This window comes from Corvus brachyrhynchos, unplaced genomic scaffold (assembly GCF_000691975.1).
Source record: "Corvus brachyrhynchos isolate BGI_N302 unplaced genomic scaffold, ASM69197v1 scaffold297, whole genome shotgun sequence".
Lineage (NCBI taxonomy): Eukaryota > Metazoa > Chordata > Aves > Passeriformes > Corvidae > Corvus > Corvus brachyrhynchos.
In genome coordinates, this window is record NW_008239118.1 from 522763 (window position 1) to 533246 (window position 10484).

At 44.3% G+C, this 10484-nt stretch overlaps 1 protein-coding gene across 8 annotated transcripts in view; it reads left to right on the forward strand.

The window, feature by feature from the left end:
• The window catches only part of NEDD4L (neural precursor cell expressed, developmentally down-regulated 4-like, E3 ubiquitin protein ligase), an 80289-nt gene extending 69805 nt beyond the window's left edge, over positions 1-10484 (forward strand). For all 8 annotated transcript variants that reach the window (XM_017739870.1, XM_008638049.2, XM_008638050.2 and 5 more), the window contains 13 exons: positions 1911-1969; positions 3281-3346; positions 3819-4048; positions 4721-4842; positions 5235-5305; positions 5409-5504; positions 6519-6592; positions 7599-7659; positions 7963-8022; positions 8369-8476; positions 8792-8888; positions 9167-9239; positions 10210-10484. In XM_017739870.1, the coding sequence (XP_017595359.1) occupies positions 1911-1969; positions 3281-3346; positions 3819-4048; positions 4721-4842; positions 5235-5305; positions 5409-5504; positions 6519-6592; positions 7599-7659; positions 7963-8022; positions 8369-8476; positions 8792-8888; positions 9167-9239; positions 10210-10312 (1220 nt within the window). In that variant the 3' untranslated portion in view covers positions 10313-10484. The remainder of the gene's footprint in view (positions 1-1910; positions 1970-3280; positions 3347-3818; positions 4049-4720; positions 4843-5234; positions 5306-5408; positions 5505-6518; positions 6593-7598; positions 7660-7962; positions 8023-8368; positions 8477-8791; positions 8889-9166; positions 9240-10209) is intronic.

Sequence of the window (10484 nt, forward strand, 5' to 3'; positions counted from 1 at the left end):
CAGCAGGAAGCAGCAGGGCAGGAGAGGGGAGGGGCTCATTGGAATGGGATGGGAAGTCAGAGTGAGTCTAACAAATGGCCACTGCAGTGTGCAGGAAGAGGCTGCAGGAAGACGAGAATTGCGAAGTGTTTCTCGGAATAGGAATAATTAGTGGAATTTTGGTTGAAAGGGGCATGAAAAACACCATCACCTGGTCATGAGTTATCTCACCCTGTCATGTATTGACAGGAGTGCCTAAGTCCAACCTGGAGTAACCCTCCTGATGCCATCAGCACTGGGAATGTCTGGCTGTGAGAGTTCTATATCTGGCAGGGGGTCCCAAACTTCAGGGAAATAGTGGGCCCCTTGGAAAGGAAGGGAAAAGAGGAAATCATCAAAGGCCTGAGAGCCTGATTTATGACAGAGAATTGTGTTAATGGGAAGACTCAAATTTTTGAAATTTTTGAAAATGTAGAGACTTTGGAAAATGTTCTGCAGAAGGATTGAGTTTGTTACCCATGTCCACTCGGGATAAGACAGAGAATCCTGAGCTACCGTTCCAGGTGGAGTGGTTCATGCCAGACCCTTGTAGCCCTGGAGGACCATTTTTCATATGAAGTCCCTGTAAGATTCTGAAAATAAAGACTGAGATTCGTTGGTGGCATTGCACACTCTGAAGTACAGAGAGCAAATTTGAGCTGACATGCTGTCAGTCATTTCCAGTTGACCTCCAATTTCACAGAAAACTGGCACTGTGATGTGTGGCTGTTGGTGTCAAAAAGGTGAACAGAGAACTTTGTAGAAGGGAATTCCAGTGAAGGGGTTGAAGATGGAAAGGGCTGGGCTGGGTGTCCTGCCTTGACAGCAGCTCTGCTCTGTGCATCTCTGGGGTCTCTGGAGCTCAGGCTGGCAGCCCTCCAGCATTCCCATAAGTGATAAATAGCCTTAATGTGTGGAGATAAATAAAATAGTATTTTACTATTAAATTAACTAATAGATCAAATGTCTTGAAATGTGCTTGCAATCCTTTAGAATTTTCTCCAGTTAACATTTGCTGAATGACCCTTTTCAGATCCCAGTCTCTCTTAAACCAGGTTGGGATGCTCAAAACTTACAGGGCTTTTCCGGTTCTAGAAACATGGAAAATGCAATCTTGACTCCTGATACCCAGTTCCTAACCCAGAACAGTAAACAAACAGAGAGAGGGCAGGCCATGGCACCTTGCCATTGCAGGTGGCACTTGGGATGGGGTTTGGAGCATTGTCTTATTGTTGCAACACCATTGTTTTGTTGTGATTCCGTCGTGTTCAGAATCTTGGGAGGAGCAGCTGTCTGGAGGCAGGGAAGGGGAGTCCCACCATGGTCCTGTAGAACCTTTCCTGTCATCCTCCTGGTGCTCTTCAAAGCTGTAGATGGAAAGAACTGGGCTGTGTTGCGCCACTGCCAGCATCTCCATTGGTCATAACTGGGTTGATCTCTTGCGCTAAAACAGGACAGTTCTGCCTCCCTTTACCTTCTCATTAAATCGGAGTATAGGAAAAATGTTATTCCCTCCAAATTTAAAAGTATGATACTTTAGCTGTCTGTGCAAAATTTCCAAACAGTAACTTACAGTGTCATTGCCAAAGTTTTGGGTTCCTTTACCTGCCAGGCCATGTATCTCCAATCCCAGCCCATGTTCAAATGAACATGTTCACTCACTCCTGCAGACATTGCCATCAAAGCAGTGCAAATTCCCTGGGTTCTGGGATAGTTCTGTGTTTTTGAGTGAATGTTTTCAACTAAACAGTGTGTTGGGGCTGGGGAGGATGAGGGGACACAAGCCTTTGCTAACCCTGACAGAGCTGTGCAGTGCTAGGGAGAAAAAACCAACAGAAATTCATAGTGTGGTACTAGAGAAGCCATGGGATCATTTCTTTTGTTATTTGCAGATAATAAAATTACCCAGTGGGAAGACCCCCGGCTGCAGAACCCAGCCATCACAGGCCCAGTAAGTACTGCTGTGGGATTTTCCATTAAATGCCCTGACTTGGGTACAGCTGGAACCACAGCAGGCCCTGCTTGCTCCCCGGATCAGGGATGGGCAGCCTGGGAAGCAGAAGCTCTGCTGGTCCACATCCTAAGTCAGAAGAAGTTGGGAATGTTGCACCACGTTCTGGGGAGCCTCCCAGATTGTTAAGGGTTTGGGGATGCCTATGGAGAAGTGCTCCTATTTACCCGCTACCTGGGTCATTACTAACAGTAGGATTTTACTGAGCTGACACATTGTTCTATGCATTTTGGGATCTCTGGACAATAAAAAGCTGTTGACACTTGGGAGGAGAGAGGTGGGCCTATGTGGATTCAAAGTGTGAAAAAAAAAAGACAAAAAGTGGATCTGTCAGTTTAAGAGACATAAAACTTCTTGCAGGTAAACAGAGATTTCAGAATATCAGCCTTAGAAAAAAATACACACCATTTTACTTCAGTATCAAATTTTAAAAACATCAAAGAGTGACTCTGACGTTCTAATGCTGGTTTTGTGCTGAGTTATGCCAGTTTATGCCATTTTATGGTATTCTGAGTGATTAGACTTCCAATCCCAAGATGTTTCCTGGTGCCAAGAGTATCTTTTTATTCTGGGTAAATCCTCGGGACCTTTAAGAGTTTCAGGACACAGCAGATGAGCCTGCTGCACGGTGTAATTCCAATTGCTTATTAATAATATCAATAATAGTCACTTGTTTGACCATGGTTGCTTTTGGAGGGATTTACCCATTTGTCAGGCATTTAAAACTGGAGATCCTCACAAACAGCACTGTGCAAAGTGTTAATAGGTCTCTCCCCAGAAATGCTGAGCATAAATGGGAGAGACTATTTGAGAAAGTTTGTTTGAAGGAAATGAGATGGTCATGGTCCCCTTGAGTGACTGACAGTGGTTTGTTTGTTGGTTTTTAAGGGAAAGCAGGAGCTAACCCATTTCACAGAAGCACTAAGGATTCATCTGAATGCTTTCAATAATAATATTTCTGGTACCATGACAAACAGAATTACTTAAATAGCATTTCATGTTGTGTTTAAATAAAGGAAACACGTAGAAAGATTATTTAATGGCTGTAGTAAAGTTATATTATCATCAGAGTAAAATGATGTCATTTTGTGGGATTTTTAAATCTCTCCTGGCTGCTCTCCATCATGGGTGGGTTTAAGGGAGCCCATGGCACAATGTGTGGGTAGCAGGGCTGTACGTTCCTTTTAAATACTGTGGGGTGTCAAACTGCTGAGTAGCTGGAATGATGTGTTCTCCTGCTGCTCCCAACAGGCAGTGCCGTACTCCAGGGAGTTCAAGCAGAAATACGACTATTTCCGCAAGAAGTTAAAGAAACCTGTGAGTACAACCAGCACGGGGGGGCTGCAGGACACACCTGTCAGGTTACTCCATTGTGCTGCTCCTGAAGGGCTCAAGAAGGAACCAAAAACAAAAAGCAAAGTTTGAATTTGATGGATTTCTCAACAAAAAGCTTTTCTAAGTCTTTAAGACTCACATTTTTCTAGATGAATGCAAATGCCCTTAAAGCAGAGCACACTCAATTTTTATCCCTTTTTTTTGTTTGTTTGTTTGTTACTTTTCGTGTTGTTTTCATCAAATATTTACCATGGAAGTCTGCAGCACTGTTCTGGAAGTGGCCCAGTTCCCCCCATGCTCTCAACCTGTGGACTGAGAGAGCACTGGGAAATAAAAACATGGGGAACGGGAACACCAGGTGTCTGATCTGTCATTGAGCTGTTACCAGTCAGCAGTTCGCCCAAAGACTTATTTCTTGAGACTAACAAGGATAATCTAATCTTCTTTGACACAGGCTGACATACCCAACAGATTTGAGATGAAATTACACAGAAATAACATTTTTGAGGAGTCCTACAGAAGAATCATGTCCGTGAAGAGACCTGATGTACTAAAAGCCAGGCTCTGGATTGAATTTGAGTCAGAAAAAGGACTTGACTATGGAGGTGTGGCCAGAGAGTGGTTTTTTCTCTTGTCCAAGGAGATGTTTAACCCTTACTATGGTCTCTTTGAATACTCAGCAACGTAAGTGTCCATTAAATATTTCTATTCTCAAGGGATATACATTACATTTTGCATGAGAGGCAAAGTTGCTCTGGGCAGAGGTAGCTCCTCCTTCCCAGGGTGCCCTGGGCAGCACCACTGCCCTGTTCCTTCTGCCCTTCAGAGAGCCTTTGGAATGGTCCTTGAGAGCCTAGAAAACATTTCCATTGCTCAGACAATATCCAGGGCAGCAAAACTGCAGTTTTTGAGGCCAGTAATGGTGAAGGGACCAGTGTCACAGAAAAGCCTCTTTCCTCTGCTGCCCAGAGTTCCAGCGCTGCTGTAGAGCAAGCTTGAATGCAGCTGCTTGTTCACACTGCAGGAGTTCCCTAGCAGTGGCCTCCCAGAACTTTAAACTGGGGGCTGCCCACCTTTAAAATCTTGGAGCAATCCGTTAGTGCAAGGGAGAGAGGGTGTCTCTTGCTCACAGTGGGTTTGGTTTCCTGCTGCGTCAGCCCTCAGTGGCTCTGTGGTGGGAGCACCAGGCTTAGCCCCTCTGGGGGGTGTGGGACAGACTGGAAAGAACTTGGACACAGCCCCATGACACTATTGAAGGGAAATGCCCCAAAGCTCAAGTTACTTACTAACATATCTGAGTATCTGCTTATTTAAAGACTTGGTTCTTTAGCTATTTTTTTTCTTTCCCCAAAAAAGGGACAACTATACACTTCAGATTAATCCTAATTCAGGTCTTTGTAACGAAGACCATCTGTCGTACTTCACGTTCATTGGCCGGGTGGCTGGCCTGGCTGTGTACCACGGGAAGCTGCTGGACGGTGAGTCCTGCTCCTGCCCTGCTGCTGCCACTGGGCTTTGGGGAGGGAAATGCACCTGCTTTAGAGCCCCAGGTTCTGGGGACAGTCTGGGACTGGACCTGTTGGGAATTGAATGGTGATTCTTAAAATGGGATAGTGTCCTGAGCTCAGTTCCTCATCTTTTGGCTCTCTCTGCCATTGTTAGGGTGGTCAGTGGAATGTGGTAGTTAGTGGATAACTGTTGAAAGTGAAAAATGGGACTTTCTGTAGCTAAATAAACCTGAGCTGCTGTGATGCTGTTGCAGTTGCAGGGCTGTTACAGTCAGGAGTTAACAGGAAATGCTAGGGGTGGTGCCCTCGAGCAGTTGTGCAGGTGCAGGGCAAGGCAGGTAACGTTTTCCTCTCCCTCACAGGCTTCTTCATCAGACCTTTCTACAAGATGATGCTGGGGAAGCCCATAACTCTCAAAGACATGGAGTCAGTGGTAAGACCCCATTTAACCCATGCCAGTGCTTGCAGGCCCTTGGGTTTCTAGAACTCTGCACTAATTGCCCCTTTTCAAACTGCCTAATTGTGATCTACCCTAGGATAGCGAATACTACAACTCTTTGAAGTGGATCCTGGAAAACGACCCTACGGAGCTGGATCTCATGTTTTGCATAGATGAGGAAAACTTTGGACAGGTATGTAAAGGTTATTTACATCTTAGGACTGCTTGTTGCCAACAAATACCTCAGTACTGAGCAGTCTCGTGGTGGTGAATGTCACTGATCAGCCTTCACCTCTCTGTGTTTTCAGCTGGGACTGGGGGTGTCACATTGCTGTCAGGGAGCTGTGACATCTCTGGGACAAGCTGGATGTGCAGCTGAGTAAAATACTTGCAATGAGGAGGAATAAAGGTGTCCCACAGTCCAGCTGGAAGATGGTCAGAGCCCAGGGACTGTTTGGGTTTCTGAGGTTGCAGGGAGGTGCTCTCTGCAGTGCCTGTCGCAGAGGCAGCTGGTACGACAGGGGGAAGCAGTCAGGTTTAAAAGGGTCACAGTCTATGGGTATCTTTCTCCATTACAAATGAAAATGTTGTAGACATTAAATTAAATTAATTTGCTTAGAGGCTTTTATGGTCTTCTTTAGCATTTTCCCTTTGTTTACTTCTGAGATTTGTTTACTAGATCCTGGCTCCAGGTAAAACTGGACCTGGGGATTACAGGGCCTTTCATAAAAACTGACTCAAACATTTCAAACCATGCACTCAATGTCCTGTCAAAAACATTCTGATCCACTTTCCAGTGCTTACTGCCTTTTTCCTGAAGCAACATAAGGTTATGGATTACATGGAGAACTAGGGAGAGTATTGAAGCCACAGGATGGAGAGGTTTTGTAATACACTGGTTGGGTTTTGGGCAATTTCAATATGTGATTTAACTTATTATAAATAATAACTATTATAATTTTGTATATATAATGTACATATTTTTATAAACATATAACATATCTATAAATAATAATTATAATAAAATTATTAGTAAATAGCCAGCCTCTCTGCCAGTTTTCCCTTCTGTCAGTGCCACTTTGTTCAAAAGTGTAAATCAATTTACTAATGATTTCCTGATACTGCTTGCAAAACGCTGCTCAGGGAGAGTGGGTTCTGGGAGAAAGATGTCCTCAAATAACAGGTTTTTTGGTCTTCCAAAATACAGACATATCAAGTGGACCTGAAGCCCAATGGGTCTGAAATCATGGTAACGAATGAAAACAAGCGGGAATACATTGAGTAAGTATCATTGTGAAATATGCATGGGAGTAAGGAAGAGCAGTTGTACTTAAAATTGACCCTGCTGCAATTCCTGTAGTGTGTACTGCACAAGAGCATCAGGGATCGTTGGAAAAAAAAATCTTACTGTTAACATTGTTTATATCCAGTCAGATACAAGAACAAAGAGTAAATTAAATTACATGCTTGATTTTCCTGAAATTCCCCCCATGGAAATGTGCTTCTCCAACAAATGGCTCAAGCTCAGATGAGCCAGAAGGTGCTCTCCAGCCTGGCCTTCATCCCATTGTCCTCCTGTGCCAGTCACAGACCAGAGCCAGGATTCCAGTGCCAGTGTTCCTACCAAAAATTGGCCAAATCTGAAATTAGGCTTAATTTTCAGCTTTCTCAGTTTTTCTGCCTACCAGGATGTAAAATGCATAATTCAATTATACCTGCTGGCGTTTTTCATCAGAGCCTTTTCCAAGATGAAAGGCATTAAAATTGCTACATTCATGTAAATTGAGAATTCATTTCCAATGCCTGGACCTGGACCAATTCCATGCCTGGAATTGATTTTTTATGCCTGCACCTGTGAGGTGTTTGTGCTGTGGGTGGCTGGTACTGAAAGCAAGGTGTCCCTTCGATGCTGCAGTTTATTTATTTATTTAGATACGAGGTGCTGTGTCCTGACAGCTCTCCTCAGAGCTTGTAGACTTTTCTGGGAATTGTTAATTACTCAGTGTTCTGGGAAGAATAAAATGTCTGGTCACTTAGGTACCTACAGGAATGAAAATATTCCCACTGTGATTCGGTCATAGCCACTGGGGTTTTTGGTTATTTCTTCAAAATTCCATCAGTCACCAGCCAATAAATTGGAACACTGGCAAAAGCTGCTCAGTTTCCTGAACTTGCTGAAGTTGCAAATGACAAACTGAAAGCACTGGGATTGCTGAAACCTCTGAACACTTGGCTGAGACCTGCTAATGAGTTTGTGTTTCTGATGGGGTTTTGTTTCTCTCTGCAGCCTGGTCATCCAGTGGCGGTTTGTAAACAGAGTGCAGAAGCAAATGAATGCCTTTCTGGAGGTGAGGCTCTTTATTAGCTTCTTTCTTTCACAAAAATAGGGATTTTTTTTTCTACTACAGGTTTCTTACCCACTGGTGTCTGTGTGAAGGGAGCAGGGAGCTTGGCAGGGAATGCAAATGGAATACTTACGTTTTATGATTTTACAGTTTTATCTGGTGTAAGAATGTATCATCTTTCCCTTATGAGAATAAGGTCATTCTCTTTCATGTTTAATTATTTGAGCTTGAAGTAATTTGGTCATGGATGTTTTTAATTAGGATTTATGTGGGATGAGAGTTTTAACTTGCTATTCTTCTTTGCAGGGATTCACAGAACTGCTTCCTATTGATCTGATTAAAATTTTTGATGAAAATGAACTGGAGGTGAGTCAATTTGGTGCCCCAAGCTGACAATTCCCTGACAGATGTGCCATGTTCTCGGTTCTTCAATCATCCATCCTTCTCCCTGAGAGAATGTGCAGACACAGCTGCCTTGCTCAGAGTTGGAAATTAGATGTTTCTTCCTAATTAATAAATCTATTCATGACATGCAAAGAACTGCACTTACTCAGGGAGGTGGTTGGGGGTGTACCTGTGAAAGCTCCGAATCTCCACTGTGTGTGCATAAATGATTGAAGGTCAGAGCCCTGAGGAGCAGTGACACCTTGTTACCCTGAGAGTGCAGGGAACCACACCCTCATTAACATCTCGCTGTTCTGTTTACCTGCAGTTACTGATGTGTGGCCTTGGTGACGTCGATGTCAATGATTGGAGACAACACACCATCTATAAAAATGGTTACTGCCCAAATCATCCTGTTATCCAGTGGTTCTGGAAGGTAAGACTGGGCACCACCTCTGACTGAGGGTGAAAGTTACTGCCCTGTTTTGCAATAATTTTTTTTCATGAAAACTTCTAAGAATGGAGGGGGTTGTGCTGGGGGGCAGGACTTGTTCCCACCTCACTCAGGCAAGGGCAGGTGTAGCTCCTGCCAGAGCAGCCCACAAATGGGACCTGGAGCAGAGAGAATCCATTGTGTCCTGAGGGTTGGCTCATACAAAAGGTGCTTCATGTTGGCTTTGGGCTGCTCTTTAGCCCTGCCCATCCAGGGCAGGGTAGGAGGATGAGGCTGATGGTGTCCATTTTCCAACAGGCTGTTCTGCTGATGGATGCTGAGAAACGGATCCGGCTCCTGCAGTTTGTGACCGGGACGTCACGTGTGCCTATGAACGGATTTGCTGAACTTTATGGTGAGCTGCTTGTGGCACAATGGGAATTCCAGCCAACCTCTGACCCCCACGTAGTACTGAGTTTTAAATGCTGATGTCTGAGCTCACTTCCTTGGCATTACACAAGCTCTGAAACCAACTCACTGGGCTTGGAAAGAAAGTACCATGTTCCTGTTGCTTTAATGTACCTGTAACAGGTGAAAAATCCAGCCACAATTGATGCCAACATTTCATGTTAAAAATAATGTTTAGGCAGTGTCCAGCAATTTCTGTTTCATACGCTTTTCATTTTCACACAGGTTCAAATGGTCCTCAGCTGTTTACAATAGAGCAGTGGGGAAGTCCTGATAAGCTGCCCCGAGCTCACACCTGGTAAGTCACCAAGGCATAAATTCCAGAGCTACTCCTGCCAGAAGGGCCATGCTGCTGACCATGCTCAGCTCTGCATCAAACAGCATTTGATCCTGTAGGTCCCCAGTGCCTTCACAAACTGAGAAACTGAAGGATATTGTTTTATTCCCCACATCCTAGTAAGTGGATGTAATGAACTACAGCAAGTCAGACATCATCAAACAGCCATAGAAAGCCCATAAATCATTGGAGAATTCAAATCAAATGTAAGGTTATAAGATAATTTAACCCTGGATTATAGATTTTTGCAAACATTGAAAGCATTCAGTACAAATCTGTCTTGCTCTGTTACATTTCAGGAATGTGGCTTTTTAAAGAAAAACTGTGCTGAGTTGGAAAACTATTTTGTTGACTATCAGTACAGACTGGTGATCTTTCTCTGTGAAACTAATCATTCTATAGAGTAATGAGCTTTAATAAAAAAACCAAACCTGAAAACAAAAGCACAAAACCCCCCACCAAACACAAACACAACAACACTACCCTGAACACACTCCAAAATCAACCCATCCTCTTTGGGTTCCAATTCTCTGCTAGCTTTTACCTTTGGAAGACTTTCTCTTGGATGTTTAATCTTCTTTCCCCGCAGAGAGCAAAGCGTCTGTCCTCTAAATCCAGAATATCTTTGCTGAGCCTCAAGAAATCAGTCTTTTGACAAAGATTGTTTTCCATCATCTAACACAGTGAGGGGCTTTCTGTTGGCTTTTTTCCTGTCCTAAGTGATTTTTACCAAATTCCTGCTTCCACCTTTGCAAAGGAAGGCAACACAGTTACTGGAGAGCTCACCTTGGGCAGGTGTGAGGTGTGCGGGGAACACTGTGGACCACAAGCTGCATTCTTAATCAAGACCCCAATTATTTAACCTTTTCTAGTCCTTTAAAACTCTGTTTTTCCATGGATTATTAAGTGACTCTTTCCTTGTCCCTTCTAGCTTTAACCGCCTAGACTTACCTCTGTATGAATCTTTTGAGGATCTGCGGGAGAAGCTCCTCATGGCCGTGGAGAATGCCCAGGGGTTTGAAGGGGTGGATTAACTTCGCGGCACCCGTTCCCTCTCCAAGCACATTCTGCTGGCTTTGGCACCTGCCTGAGGGACTCCAAGGGACTGTGGCAGAGCAGTTGCCCGGCGCTGGGCTCTGGAGCAGACCCTGGCAGCGCAGAGGCCGAGCCCCGAGGCCAGGACTGTCACCTGGGGTGGCCTTGCTG